Source organism: Colobus angolensis, unplaced genomic scaffold, assembly GCF_000951035.1.
Source record: "Colobus angolensis palliatus isolate OR3802 unplaced genomic scaffold, Cang.pa_1.0 Scaffold91, whole genome shotgun sequence".
Classification (NCBI taxonomy): domain Eukaryota; kingdom Metazoa; phylum Chordata; class Mammalia; order Primates; family Cercopithecidae; genus Colobus; species Colobus angolensis.
The window spans coordinates 5510681-5526615 of record NW_012123043.1 but is presented as its reverse complement, the minus strand read 5'-3'; the positions used below and the strand labels follow the sequence as shown (position 1 = coordinate 5526615).

The window sequence follows — 15935 nt, the reverse complement described above, 5'->3', positions numbered from 1 at the left end:
CTGAGCTACTTGGGAGGCTAAGGCAGGAGAATTGCTTGAACCCGGGGGGCAGAGGTTGCAGTGAGCCGAGATCACGCCATTGCACTCCAGCCTGGGTGACAGAACAAGACTTAGAACGAGATTGTCTCAAAAAATAAAAAATAAAAATAAAAAATAGAATGTTGAATGTGGAGCATTTTTGCCTCATAGTCAGATCTAGATACAGTTGCCCATAATAGGTTAATTTTCTCTTCCTGAACTCTTCCTAAGTATGGAAGTTATAGTGAATAAAGGGAGAGAGAGTCCTTTTAATGATGCTTTGTGGGTTGTAACATTTTAGAAATATGTCGCTTATATACTTAAAAAGGCAATGTAGTTTTATGGTTAAAAGGCACTTAAGTATTTATACAATCAAGGAGTTGAAAGGAATAAGTATTTAAAAGGTACCCTTTTATAAGCATTGCATCTACAGTAAAGGTTGATATTTGTGAGTGACTTACTCTGTGCCAAATATGTTTTAGGAAGTGATACACATTCACTGTAGAAAGTTTAAAAACATGAAAGTATGGCAAAATAAAATCACTCCTGATTCTTCCACCTGTTATTTCTCTCTCTCAGGGCCATTTTTATGCATACATTCACAAACTGAAAGTGTACTTTTCTTCAATGATGTATACATCATTGCATCTTGGGTTTTTTTACTAATCATATGAGCATTTGCCGTATCATTGAATAGTTTTGAAAATGCGATTTCTAATGACTGTGGCAATCCATTTTTTATAGCCAGACCTTATTTTTATTTCTTCTATTGTAGAATGTTTTTAGGTCGATTCTAGTTTTTTATTATAATACTATGATGAACATTCCTTGTATGTAAATTTTCACACCTATTTCTGATTTTTGAAAGTCATTAGGAAGAGAAGAATTGAAGAACATATACTTAGGAAAAACAGAGGTTGTACAGTGAAGGAATTATTGCAAAAGGGTGAAGGTAGAGTGTAAGTTAAATTTTGGGAAGCTTGAGAAAAGGTGATACACTGTTCCAGTGGAACAGAGGCCTCATCAATCTTGCATCATCATGTTTTCTAAATGTCTTAAGGGATTGCTCTGCCTTTGTGGGATGATGTGATTATGGCATGATGATGATATTAAATCACCTGTAAGTCCTAGTTTCTCAAGTAAAGGTTAAAATTACCGTCTGTATGTTAATAACATTACATATAAAACCATATCGTGTGTATTTTTAATTGTGGTTTGGAACAAAATAATAAAGCTCTTCTTATTTATTCTAAAAAACTACAGGGCATGATTGTCTTATATCTGCAAAGTCCTTACAGAACCAAGCTGACCATAGATGATGGAACCATTGAGACTAACTAGTAGGAGATAGGAACCACATATATAGTATCTGAATTTGTGATCATCCACTTAGTACAATTTATGTAATTCAGCTCAATTTGTATTTTCCTAATCACTCATACTTTTGTGTCTCCAATAGAAAGTACATTGGATACATAAAGGGGATTAATTTAGATGATGAACAGGTTTTATTCCCCTCTGCATGCTTTCATTAAACATACTCTAAATGCTCAACTGAGGACTTGTTACAAAATAGAAGGCAATGTTCTATACTACTTTTTGTAAAAAACAAAATATTTGTTTCTCTCAATTGTTATTGGTGTTTAGTTTGTCTCATAATTTTTTCTTTTCTTTTTTTTTTTTTTGAGACGGAGTCTTACTCTGTCACCCAGGCTGGAGTGCAGTGGCACGATCTCGGCTCACTGCAATGTCTGCCTCCCAGGTCCAAGCGATTCTCCTGCCTCAGCCTCCTGAGTAGCTGGGGTTACAGGCATATGTCACCACGTCGGCTAATTTTTGTATTTTTAGTAAGGACGGGGTTTCACTATGTTGGTCAAGCTGGTCTTGAACTCCTGACCTCAAGTGATCTACCTGCCTCGGCCTCCCAAAGTGCTGGGATTATAGGCGTGAGCCACTATACCTAGCCGTAAGTCTTAAATAAGGTACCTTATTTAAGGCACCACTGCACCTGACCAACTTTCTTCAGAATGTAAATGCTTAACTATTAGGAATATAATAGTTAACTTTTCTGGATCAAATCAATGTATAGGTTTAAGTAGAATGAGCAGAATATTTAATATTTATAGGGCGCTATTACCAGTGGTAGATTTACTACTTGTTAACAAGTAATGAGTCAGTATTTTTAAATAGTATATCATATTTCTTAACTATTAGAAATAAAATTTATCACTTTGTCGCTTTGTACTTTCTTTTGTTCTTCCTCCCGTCTCTATATTTCTGCAAATGTGAGGAGGAAAGGGGCCAATCTCATTAGTGAGATTCTGTGGTAGTAACTGTGCCCATAGTGTCAGTGCTTCAGAAAGGTTGTTATTTCCATGTATCTCATTCCAAATATAGCTGCTATAACACACCCCAGAGGGTTACTTTTGGAACTTTTAAAAAGGTTTTTCATGAGATTTGTGGGTCCTCTTATGAAAGAGTAGTACTTACCTGAAATTCATATTAGCTTCAGTGGCAACATTTTGTTGTGTTAATAGCTTAGAATAAAACTAAAAAGAAAAACCAAAGCAAGAAGAGAGATGCATTTTTGATCAGAACCAAAGTTATTGCTGTGGGCTACCAGTTGATCTTTGCCTTGTGAGTTAGACTTTGTAGGGATATACTGTGGTAAATGGAAACCCTAGTGAGGAAGACTACTTTAGTTAATGACATGTTTTCTCAATTCAGGTGATATGTTTGGATGATAACTTTGCTAGTTATATCTGAAACTATACAGTTGTAAAACCTAGAAAACACATTGGGTTCCCTATTTTTTTAATTCCAAACACTTTTAAAAAATGAGATTTTTTAATATGGAAAATTGTTTTGGGAGCTTATAAGGGGCCTTTCTAACAATATGGACCTTCCAATTAACTGACAGTTGCAAGCACAAATAATTCCAAGTAGTTTATTGGGAATGCCTTGAGACTGCTATGGTCTGTCGTAACCTGATGATGTCAGCAATGAAAAATCAAAGCAACACCCCCTGTTAAAATTTTTAAAAATGTTTTAAACCTTTATAGATGTATGTATGTGGTTGGTAACTGCAGACTTGTCTTTATTTTTGTTTAGATTTTTAAAAATTATAGGCCTGTTGTCTACATAAATAGTTGTAAAATGTACCTTACAAAAATCCACTGAAACTCTGTAAGATTAAAAAAGGAAGGAATTTATCAGTACAGTTGTTATTTCTAGTGTTTGCAGAAGCCAAACCTGACCACAGACACTAAGGACAAGGAGTACAAACCCCATGATATTCCCCAGAGGCAGTCTGTGCAGCCTTCGGAAACGTGCCCCCCAGCCCGACGAGCAAAACGCATGAGAGCAGAGGTAAGAGCCTCATGAGGTTAATTTAGAAGGAATTCTCAAGCCCTGATACCAGTGGCTGTCTGACACTGGATTTCTCTCATGTGTATGCTCTTTGTAGTTTTGAACCTTGTTAATCTCACAAAGGGATGCTGTTTGTATTCCAACTTTTACACTTGGGTGAATTGTACCATCAAAGGGGTAAGGAATCGAAGAAGTCTTTCTAAGTTTATGCTGCCTATACAGACTGCTGCTTGTTACCAATCAAGGCCTTAGGAAGAATTGGTATTCTGTGTTCCTACTTGGATTGCCCATTACCCTCACAAAGTTGGGCAATGTTTAATGGGGATTAAGGCTAGAAAACATGAAGATTAGGAGGTTTTTTAAACAGAGTGGTTAGAAGACAGTTAAAGCCATCTTTCTCAGACTTCTTTTTTTTTTTTTTAGAGACAGAATCTTGCTCTGTTGCCCAGGCTGGAGTGCAGTGGTGCCATCTTGGCTCACTGCAACCTCTGCCTCCCAGATTCCAGCAGTTCTCCTGGTTCAGCCACCTGAGTAGCTAGGATTACAGGCACGCACCACCATAGCTAATTTTTGTATTTTTAGTAGAGATGGGGTTTCACTATGTTGGCCAGGATGGTCTTGAACTCCTGACTTTGTGATTCATTTGCCTCGGCCTCCCAAAGTGTTGGGATTACAGGCGTGAACCACCGCACCCAGCCTCTTCTTTTTAGAGATGGTCTCGCTCTGTCACCTAGACTGGAATACAGTGGCATGATCATAGCTTACTGCAACTTTGAACTCCCAGGCTCAGGTGATAACTGTCACCTCAGCCTCCCGAGTAGCTGGAACTACAGATGCATGCCACGCATGCCTAACTAATTAAAATTTTTTTTTTTTTTTTTTGTGTGTGTGAGATGGAGTCTTGCTCTGTCACCCAGGCTGAAGTGCAATGGCATGATCTCAGCTCACTGCAGCCTCTGTCTTCCGGGTTCAAGCAATTCTCCTGCCTCAGCCTCCCAAGTAGCTGGGACTACAGGTGCATGCCACCATGCCCGGCCAATTTTTGTAATTTTAGTAGAGACAGGGTTTCACTGTTAGCCAGGCTGGTCTTGAACTCCTAACCTCAAGTGATCTGCCTGCCTTGGCCTCCCAAAGTGCTTCGATTACAGGTGTGAGCCACTGTGCCTGGCCAACTTTTCCCTATTTTAAAATTTCTCATCCATGCTTTAATAGTAGTTTCAAAGGTGAGCTCTCTTCCTTAGGAAGAGAGAGAAGTATGTTTTGAATACCCTGTTAATAGAGGCAATTGGTAGGATATAGTCATCTTGAGATTCCAGTTGGATTTTTAAAGATTATATCTTCTTAAAGGAAATATTCATATATATAACAATTTTTTTAGGCCATGAATATTAAAATAGAACCCGAGGAGACAGCAGAAGCCAGAACTCATAATCTGAGACGTCGAATGGGTTGTCCAACTCCAAAATGTGAAAATGGTAAGAAAATTTATCAGTGAATAGGAAAGAAAAAGTAAATAAAGTAAAAATAACTATTCATAAGTAAACATTATAAGCTGAAAAAGTCAATGGAAAAAATTAAAAAGTAAACATTAGAGCAGCTATTACACTGGGTTGGGCTTTGAGAAATAAAATCTTAATATATCAACAATGTCCTCGTTCTCATAATTAACTGACTAGTGGGAGAGAGAAACAGAAACTATATGTATGCATATTAGGAGTGTGGATGAGTTTCTCAGCTGTAGTGAGTTGCTACTTTGAAATATGATTCAATGCAGTTACTTGAAGTAATTTGTGAAAAACATAGGTGCCTTTGACCGAATGTCTAATAGATTTATTTCAGGCAAGGCAAACAGACATGTTCCTAAATCTGAATTGTAGTTAATTGCTTGCCTGGCTGTCACTTGATGTAAGTCACTGAGAGGTGGATTTGAGATTCTCTTAAGAGAAATCTTATATAGGAGGCACATATAAATTAAGAAGTTAATAAAATTTGCTCTACCTAGGGATTAGTGAGCTAGTGGAAAGGCAGCACAATGCAGTGGAAAGTACAATATAAAGTAATACAGTAATCTTGGCACAACCGCTAACTAGTTATGTAACCTTAGAGATGTTTCTTGACTTACTTTAACATCAGTTTTCTTACCTTTGAAATGGGTTTGTTGTGAAGGATTAAATACTTATGGGAAGCATTGAGCACAATGCCTACCACATGATAGTTCAGTAATTGATAGCCAGTGTTTTTGCCACACTTCTTAGTCTTCAGAAGCAGGAATTTGTAGACCAGGAGGATGACCAGGAAGTCATCTTAGATCATGGAGAGATAATGTGCTATATGGAGGAGGTATAGTTGGTGAACTGTCGGTCTCTTATAGTCATGGCCAAGAGGAATTTGATTTCATCAGTATATGATATGTCTTGGTCTTTTTTTTTTTTTTTTTGAGTCGGAGTCTCGCTCTGTCGCCCTGGCTGGAGTGCAGTGGCCGGATCTAAGCTCACTGCAAGCTCTGCCTCCCGGGTTCAGGCCATTCTCCTGCCTCAGTCTCCCGAGTAGCTGGGACTACAGGCGCCCGCCACCTCGCCCGGCTAGCTTTTTGTATTTTTTAGTAGAGACGGGGTTTCACCGTGTTAGCCAGGATGGTCTCGAACTCAGTCCTGATCTCGTGATCCACCCGTCTCGGCCTCCCAAAGTGCTGGGATTACAGGCTTGAGCCACCGCGCCCGGCTGTCTTGGTCTTAAGAAAACTTTAGTTCCTATTTTGAAAGCATACAAACCTGAGAGACATCTTCAGAAGTAACCTACATCCTGAAATTTAAATGGCACAAGAGTTTGCATTTTATCTAAAGTAATCAGCATTTGAACCCTTGAATAAAGTATACTGGGTGCTATTGCTACTAAAATGAAAACAGACATGAAATTGTGTTTGTGTACGATATGTGCTTTGGGAGAGAGATGATGAGTTGAGGGAGGAAGTGGAAAAAAAGCATTGTATAGAAAGAGCTAATTTTGGATTGCCTCCTACAGAAAAAGAAATGAAGAGTAGCATCAAGCAAGAACCTATTGAGAGGAAAGATTATATTGTAGAAAATGAGAAGGAAAAGCCCAAGAGTCGATCTAAAAAGGCCACCAATGCTGTGAGTGACATCTCCCTTTCTCCTTGTTCTTTCCTCTTTTCCTTCTTCCTTTCCTTTCTTTAATCCCCTTTACCCCCAAGTTTAAACTTAAATTTGTGCTTTAAATAAGATTGTTTAACTTAGTGTCTGACAAAAATTTCTTTTGAAGTCAGTTTGTAGTATTAGTTAATAAATGAGGAATGAGGAAATACATGATCGTACTATAAAGATGGTAGTAACATCTGGAGGGGGCATTGACTGCCATTTTCTGGAATACATTCAGTTTTAGCACTGAATAATAATGAACTGTAATCTAGCTCATTATACGTAGAATTGCTCATAATTCACTAGCTCCCTTCTACATGAGCTGAAGGCTAGCTCAAAAATCCAAGTTAGTGTTTTCCAACTTTCCAGCTAGCAAAGGGAAGGAAGGAAATGGAAAAAAGGAACAAAAAAGAGAAAGGAAGAAGGAAGAGCAAGGAAGGAATGAAAAGGAAGTAGAGAAGGAAGGAGGAGAAAGAAAAGGAACAAAGGAAAGCAGTTGGGAGTAGGGAGGAGGGCATGGCAGAGTTAGAGGGCTGGGAGGTGTTTATTCTGTGGAAAACTTTTATTAAAAGTAAAGCCTAATGGCATTAGAAAGGATCTGGTTCTTCTCTACCCCCTTCTGAGAGCCTGAAACAGTGCTTTTTTTCATGGAACTAGAAATTATTCTAATTGAATGTTCTCTCCATAAATGTCACCTTCTGCCCCACCCCCTCTCCCCAATACAATCAGAAAACTGACAGAGCTAGATTTTTATTTGCTACAGTAAATATACTGAAACAGTTAGACTCCCCGTTTAGTTGAATTCTCAGCTTTCTAGTATTGAGTAATAGTTTGCTATGGCTGCCATAAGGATGTGCCACAGACTGAGTGGCTTAAACAACAGAAATTTATTTTTTCACAGTTGTATAGGCTGGGAAATTTGAGATCAAGTTGTTGGCAGGGTTGATTTCTTCTGAGCCCTCTTTCCTTGGCTGTAGATGGCTGTCTTTCAGATGGTCTTTCCTCTGTACATATCTTTGTCCTTATAAGGACACCAGTCATATTGGATGATTACCTCTGTAAGGACTCATTTCCAAATATAGTCACATTCTGAGGTACCGAGGGTTAGGACTTCAACATATGAGTTTTTGGGGGAATACAGTGTACCTGATAAAAAGTAATAACTATGCTTTATCACTGGGCATTAGGGGAACTTCTTAACCATGACCCCTTAATTAGAATTAAAAGTGGTAGTTTATTTTTATTTTTTTAGAGACGACTGGAGTACAGTGACACAATCATAGCTACTGCTACCTTGAACTCCTGGGCTCAAGGGATCCTCTTGCCCCAGCCTCTTAAGTAGCTGGGACCACAGGTGTGCACCACCATGCCCAGCTAATTTTTCTTTTTTAAATTTCTTGTAGACAGTGTCTCGCCATATTGCCTAGGCCGGTCTCAAACTCCTGGCTTCAAGCAGTCCCACCAGGGCCCCAAAAAGTGTTGGGATTACAGGCTTAAGCCACTGTGCCAGGAACTTTAAAACAGTTTTGTTTTAAATATGGAAAAATTATATTTTCCTTCATAAATTATACTTTTGGTTAGGTTGGTAATTTATTACCTGGTATCTTTTTTTTCTCTTTTTTTTCTGAGGCAGGGTCTCTGTCACCCAGGCTAGAGTGCAACGGTGCGATAAGGGCTCACTCCAACCTTGACCTACGAGGTTCAAGCAGTCCTCCTGCCTCAACTCCCCAAGTAGTTGGGACTACAGGCATGTGCCACCACACTTGGCCTGTAACCTTAGCATCTTGTTGTTTTGGAACCTACTAAAAACTTGACATAACAAACTTTAAACATATGACAATTGAGAAAGCTAGGAGATTCCACCTTATATTTGGGTATGCATGAGGTATTGTGAAATGCCCTTCATAGAAAGTGAAGCATTTTTATTTAAAATATCCTAAAATATCCTTTATAGAGGTTGAAGCATTTGTAGCAGGATGTAGAGACTAGATTATGCCTCAGATCCATTTCATTTCTAGAATTTTAGAAAATCAAATAATAGATCATGTTTCTTTGTTCTGTACCCATTTTTATTGCTACAGGTGGATCTGTATGTCTGTCTCTTATGTGGCAGTGGCAATGATGAAGACCGGCTACTGTTGTGTGATGGCTGTGATGACAGTTACCATACCTTTTGCTTGATCCCACCGCTCCATGATGTTCCCAAGGGAGACTGGAGGTGTCCTAAGTGTTTGGCTCAGGTAATAATTAATGGTAGAGGTAACACTAGAAAATTTTTTTAGGGCATTTTTCTTTACCTTTGAGTTTTATTTATTTTTTATTTTATTTTTAGACAAGGACTAACTTTGTTGCCCAGGTTGGAGTACAGTGGCACAAACATGGCTCACTGCAGTCTCAACCTCCCTGGCTCAAGCAGTTCTCCCACCTCAGCCCCCCAAGTAGCTGGAACTACAGGCCCATGCCATGATGCCTGGCTGGTTTTTGTATTTTTTATACAGAGGGGTTTCACCATGTTGCCCAAGGTTGATCTCGAACTCCTGAGCTCAAATAATCCTCCTACCTTGGCCTTCCAAATTGCTGGGATTACAGGTCTGAGCCACCTCACTTGGCCTGCCTTTGAGTTTTAGATTTGGCAGTCGACAGTAATGAGGTCTATGAAGAAAACTGGGATGGACCTGAATAGGAAAGAGGTCTTAGAAGTGAGTTCCACAATGTATGTGGGCAGTTAAGAGGCAGAAAATAATTAGTAATAACTATCTTTTTTTTTTTTTAATTCTTATAAAAAGCATTACATGCTCTTTGCAAGAATTATTAAAACACTGAACAACTTAAAAAGTAGAGCTATGCTTTCACAGTGCATACATAACCACTGTTAATGTCTTGGTGTATATTCATCCAGCCTTTTTTCTATTTTAAACAAATGGAGCTACATTATATAAGTAATTTTAGTAATCTGCTTTTTTCATTTATAGAGACATTTTCATATAGCACTGTGATTACTGATGTTTTTTAATAGTGCATGCTGTCATTGGTAAAATCTGAAAAGGATCTACGATTATCTTTTTGAGGTTTTGTTTTGTTTTTTTTTTCTTGAGACAGGATCTCACTCTGTCACCCAGGTTGGAGTACAGTAGAGTGCAGTGGTGTGATCTCAGCTCACTGCAACCTCCGCATCCCCAGCTCAAGTGATCCTCCCATCTCAGCCTCCCAAGTAGCTGGGACTATAGGATTGCACCACCGTGCCCAGCTAATTTTTGTATTTTTTAGTAGAGACAGGGTTTTGCCACGTTGTCCATGCTGGTATCAAACTCCTGAGCTCAGGTGATCTGCCTGCCTCGGCCTCCCAAAGGACTGAATTACAGGTGTGAGCCATCACGTCCAGCCATTAGGATTATTTTGTATTAATATTATGTAGCAGTCAGTCTATTACCCTTGTTAGGGTTGAATTATAATATAATAGTAAGGAGGTTTAAGTATGGCATGGATATAAAGGTTTGAGTGCTTTTCCATGTAGCTATGTTACAACATAAGGATGTCTCCATCAATGGGAGGTTATTAAGCATGGGACAGGGCAGGGGGTCATGGATGTTAGATAAATTATTTAATAACTTGTAATAGGGATGACCTTATCAATGGATCTGGAATATTTAAGTCTATTGGCTCACGAAGATCTAAGGCAGCTTATACTGTCCTGTTAACTCCCAGTATTAGGTTATAATCAAATATTGCTGGCCTGAGAGCCATTCTGTTTCCATCAAGTGGTTTATCTCTATTTTGATCTATTGTATGTTGATTTTATAATTTTAACTCCCAGGAGAACATTAGTACTCTCATTTTCAGTATTGAAAACATTATTTGATTTTGAAGGAAATCGAATCTTTAGCCTGCCTCTTATAAGTATGTAAATTTATCCAAGTTGTGGTTGTTAAAATTGACATTTTATTTGCTCATTAGCAAATAAATAAAATGTATTTCATTTGCTTATTAAAATAACCACCTTTTTCAGGCAGGTTTATTTTTATAATATAGACCTAGCATAGCAGTAAAATACACAAATTAAAGCCTTGTTTTTTATCTGCCAGCTTGGTGATTGACCAAGTATACTTGGTGTTTTCAGTGTCACCTAGAACATAATTTTCTTTTTTATTTTCAGGAATGTAGTAAGCCACAAGAAGCATTTGGCTTTGAACAAGCAGCCAGGGACTATACCCTCCGTACTTTTGGGGAAATGGCAGATGCGTTCAAATCTGATTACTTCAACATGCCGGTCCATGTATGTACATATATACTGCTTCGATTTAGGATTTTAATAGCTTTTGGAGAAAAGTGTACCTGAAGATGGATTTTTAGTTGAGGCCTCACTCTGTTAGGCATTATCACACAGAAAGCAGAATGAAACCTTTAATTTGTTTTGTGGTATTTAAAATTTCACAATACTTTAAAAAGCATTCTAATTTTTTATTTTAGGATTTCTCTAAAGATACCTCTTCCACACTGATCATACAGCACCAGTAATAGAATACTAATAAAGAAAATCACCAGCAATCGTTTTGGTCCAACAAATATAAAGAATACTTAACAAAATGTATTAAATGACTGCTATGTGCCAAGGAGTGTCCTATGCATTGGGAACACATTTGTTGTATATTGTTATGTAATCATAAGTTAGTATTATAAATTTCAGGATGAGTCCATTTTTAATTCCCCTTTATGTACTTCGAAGCATAAGCATTTTCCATTCAGCATTTAATATTCCATCAAATGAGTACACCAAAATGTAATGCTTTAATTCTGGATATTTAAGCTATGATTTTTGTCACTACTAATAAAGCACTGCAGCAAACCCTTAATGCATGTAGTACTCTTTAATTGGATGATTTTCTTGGGATGATTATTGAGGTCAGATGAGAGTCATTCTCCCTCATTCCATCCCAGTGGCTATATCAATTTGTGGATCCCAGCAATGTATGAGTGAACTTGTTTTTCCCCAACACCTCTAACATCAGCTATTAGTTACTTAAAATGTTTGCTTATTTAATGGACTTAAATTTATACTCCTTTTGAATTTTCAGTTCTCTTGACTTCATATGTGTTATAATATTTGCCAATATGTTTGCTTAACCAATCCTGATGACTTGCATGTAACCTCTTCTATTTGTGGTTAACTGTATATTTTGACGAAATATTAGATGAGGACATTGAGGGATAGACGTTTAAATGTTACCTGCCTCTGGATTTACACCAGATTAACAACAGATTGACATTTAATCTGGTGACTCTTTATTCTAAGGGTGTGCTGCTACAAATTGCTCCTTTTGTCATATCCTATATACTGGCAGTCCCCAACCACCCCTTCCCCACCTGGCCATGAACCAGTACCAGTCGGTGGCCTGTTAGGAACAGGGCCACACAGCAGGAGGTGATTGGTGGGCAAACATTACCACCCGAGCTCTGGCTCCTGTTAGATCAGCAGCTGCATTAGATTCTCATAGGAGGGCAAACACTACTGTGAACTGCCCATGCAAAGTATCTAGGTTGCATATTCCTTATGAGAATCTAATCCCCTCACCTCCCAGCCCTTGCACCCTGCCCTGCCCTGTCCATGGAAAAATTGCCTTCCATGAAACCCGTCCCTGGTGCCAAAAACACAGGGACATTGGGGATCACTGCTATATACTGTCTTTTTTTTTCTTTTTGAGATGGAGTTTCGCTCTGTCGCCCAGGCTGGAGTGCAGTGGCACGATCTCGGCTCACTGCAAGCTCCGCCTCCTGGGTTCACGCCATTCTCCTGCCTCAGCCTCCCGAGTAGCTGGGACTACAGGCGCCCGCCACCATGCCCGGCTAATTTTTTGTGTTTTTAGTAGAGATGGGGTTTCACCATGTTAGCCAGGATGGTCTTGATCTTCTGACCTCGTGATCCGTCCGCCTTGGCCTCCTAAAGTGCTGGGATTATAGGCGTGAGTCACCGCGCCTTGCCTATACAGTCTTTTTTGTGTTAGTTGCCTACATTGCTCTCAGACAGGTCCAGTGAGAAGAATGAAAGGATGGACTCAGGTAATGTATTTGAAAGCATCTCAAAGTATAAAAGCATCATTGAAACAACAAACCATTATTACTGTGCTATTGTCAACTATACAGTACTATACGTTGTTCAAACACAACTAACCATTATTATTATACAGTTTATGTTACATTTTTTGAAACACAGAAATATCTCCAAGTCATAAATAATTGCTTTCCTTGGCTCCCTTTTACAGTTGTGGCATGGCTGGTGATAGAGGAACATGAATTCTTTTAGACAATAGAGGTTTTCTGAATTTCCTAACATCAATTATAGAACATTCTAGACACAATTTTTCCGTAGGGTGCTGTTCTTTGATTCCCATCACTAAGCTTAATTGGTCACAGACAGTTTGTGAGGGAACTCATTTTTTCTATTCCTTGTATTTCCAGATGGTCCCCACAGAGCTTGTTGAGAAAGAATTTTGGAGACTGGTAAGCACTATTGAAGAGGATGTCACAGTAGAATATGGAGCTGACATTGCCTCAAAGGAATTTGGCAGTGGCTTTCCTGTCCGAGATGGGAAAATCAAACTCTCACCCGAGGAAGAGGTAGGCATATAAGTGGCTTGGGAATTGAGGTATTGAAAGTCTGTTTGGTTGGCTTGAAGTAACTTGTGATTACTTTTAGCAAATCCTTAATTACCAGATTTTTAATCATTTCAAGAAAAGTAGAAAGATCCTGCAGAAGAATTCTAGTCCTAACTATGTCACTATATTGTGGTCATAGGGGAAAATTACTTACCACCCTTTGCCTTCAGATTTTATAACCTTGGTTTCTCCTTCTGAAGAAAACCTGAAGGACTGAGACCAGTTCTATTTATTTTTGAACTTTAATATTTTTGAGTATTTTTTTCCATACTAGTGAACTATTCCTAGAAAGAGTTCTATTTCTATCTTGGTAGGAAAGTATGATTTTTTTTTTCTTTTGGTAGTTTTCTTTGAAAATATTACATATGATCAGAAAAGTACATAGTTATATGTATACAGCCTGATGAATTTCCACAAACTGAACACACCCATGTAACCAGCACTAACTAAAACAAGAAATAGGATATTCCTAGCACCACAGAAGTTATCTTTTTGCCCGCTCTCCTTCACTACTTTTCCTCTTTCAGGACAAGCGCTATGCCCTCAGGATAATCACTATCCTGACTTCTAACACTATCGATTAGTTTGCCTGATTTTGAACTTTGTTAAAGTGGACTCATGGCTTATGTTCCTCTGTATATATTTAAAAAGAGACAGATACAAAAGTATATGCTGTATAAGTCCATTTACACAAAACTCAAAACTAGGCAAAACAAATCTCTGAGCATCCTAGAAGGTCAGCATGGTGGCCCCTTATCTTCCACATTTCTTTTTTTATTTTGTAGGAGAATATTTTTAGCTGGCCTTTTGAAACAGAGTTCTAAAATGTTAGCATTATATAGCTAAACCTTTATCCTCTTTTGTCTTCTTATTTTTAGGAGTATCTTGATAGTGGCTGGAATTTGAACAACATGCCAGTGATGGAGCAGTCTGTCCTTGCACATATTACTGCTGATATATGTGGCATGAAACTTCCTTGGTTGTATGTGGGAATGTGCTTTTCTTCATTCTGCTGGCATATTGAAGACCACTGGAGCTATTCAATTAACTACTTGCACTGGTGAGAAGTTCCAAAAAGAACCCATGAATAGTATGCAAGCTGGATAGGAAAACTTTCCTTTTCAGTGCAGATGTGTCTTAACTGTGTCTGAAGAGTAATGAACTACTTTTTTTCCCTAAGGTTTTTCACTTCTGATAGAACAGGCATCCTGACAAGTTAAGACAGTGGTTCTCTAGACTTTTTTTTTTTTTTTTTAGATGGAGTTTTGCTCTTGTTGCCCAGGCTGAAGTGCAATGGCGCGATCTTGGCTCACTGCAACCTCCACCTCCCAGGTTCAAGCAATTCTCCTGCCTCAGCCTCCCAAGTTGCTGGGATTACAGGCATGCGCCATCATGCCCAGCTAATTTTTTCTATTTTTAGTAGAGACAGGGTTTCTCCATGTTGGTCAGGCTGGCCTCGAACTCCCGACCTCAGGTGATCCGCCCACCTCAGCCTCCCAAAGTGCCGGGATTACAGGCGTGAGCCACTGTGCCCGGGTAAGACAGTGGTTCTTAAGATTCCTAGAGCATCCATGAATTCCCTGAAATTGCACACACACTACTTTGCAAGAACAACGTATTTCTGGGGGGAAAGGTAGTTTTTATCTGAAGTAAAAAAGTCTTTACCTAGGCCGGACACAGTGGCTCACACCTGTTATCCCAGCACTTTGGGAGGCCGAGGTGGGCAGATCACCTGAGGTTGGGAGTTCAAGACCAGCCTGGCCAATATGGAGAAACCCTGTCTCTACTAAAAATACAAAAATCAGCTGGGTGTGGTGGTGCGCACCTGTAATCCCAGCTACTTGGGAGGCTGAGGGAGGAAAATCACTTGAACCCGGGAGGCAGAGGTTGCAGTGAACCAAGAGACCCCGCCATTGCACTCCAGCCTGAGAAACTCCGCCTCAAAACAAAAAGAAGTCTTTACCTATAGAAAAAGCATATTCTAAGTAAAAGTTACTTTTACTTAGAATTTGATGGCCAGTGGTAGCCTGGATACCCCTTTGGGAGAAGTGTGAATTTTAGTAGTACCACAGTGTCCTCTAGGTCTGTGTGATGACCAGCCTCTCTTTTGTTGTGCTGAATTCAGGTATCACTACGCACAGTAGAGTGAGCCTTATCTTTGTGTGTGCATTGAGGGGGCCAGGTGGGAGGGATGTGCAGATATTTGGGCTTCTTTACTTTTTAAACTCTTCAAGCCATTTCTTCACATCTGTTTTCTTCTAAGTATAAAAATATTTGAAAATCTATAACTCACTCAAATCCTCACACAAAGAATTTGAGGATGTACCACAAGAAAGAGAATTGGCATATATATGTATAGAATTAATTCTACTTCCCTAGGCAGTTGCTCCCAGCTGTAAAATGAAGATTATATTTACCATACCTCACAGGGATGATATAGATAAATTGTTTGATAATTTAAAGTCCTTTGAAGAATTAAGAATTCCTTAGAAATGCTAATTGCCTTATTAGTGTTTGATTTAACCTAGTCTGCCAGAATGGGCAAGGGAAAAGAAAAATGGAGAGTTGCCTTCCCTTGTCAGTTGCTTTAGGAAACTGTGGTAACAACATATCCTGAAGTGAATACGATACCTTATATTCTTAGAAATTCTAGATACCAGCTGGGCACGGTGGCTCACACCTGTAATCTCAGCACTTTAGGAAGCTGAGGTGGGTGGATCACCTGAGGTCAGGAGTTCGAGA

At 39.0% G+C, this 15935-nt stretch overlaps 1 protein-coding gene across 1 annotated transcript in view; it reads left to right on the top strand.

Moving 5' to 3' along the window:
- Positions 1-15935, top strand: part of KDM5B (lysine (K)-specific demethylase 5B) — an 81830-nt gene that overhangs the window by 40023 nt on the left and 25872 nt on the right. Inside the window, exons 6-12 of the mRNA XM_011931773.1 lie at positions 3253-3387; positions 4766-4862; positions 6409-6518; positions 8624-8782; positions 10696-10815; positions 12996-13154; positions 14072-14253. Of these exons, the coding sequence (XP_011787163.1) occupies positions 3253-3387; positions 4766-4862; positions 6409-6518; positions 8624-8782; positions 10696-10815; positions 12996-13154; positions 14072-14253 (962 nt within the window). The remainder of the gene's footprint in view (positions 1-3252; positions 3388-4765; positions 4863-6408; positions 6519-8623; positions 8783-10695; positions 10816-12995; positions 13155-14071; positions 14254-15935) is intronic.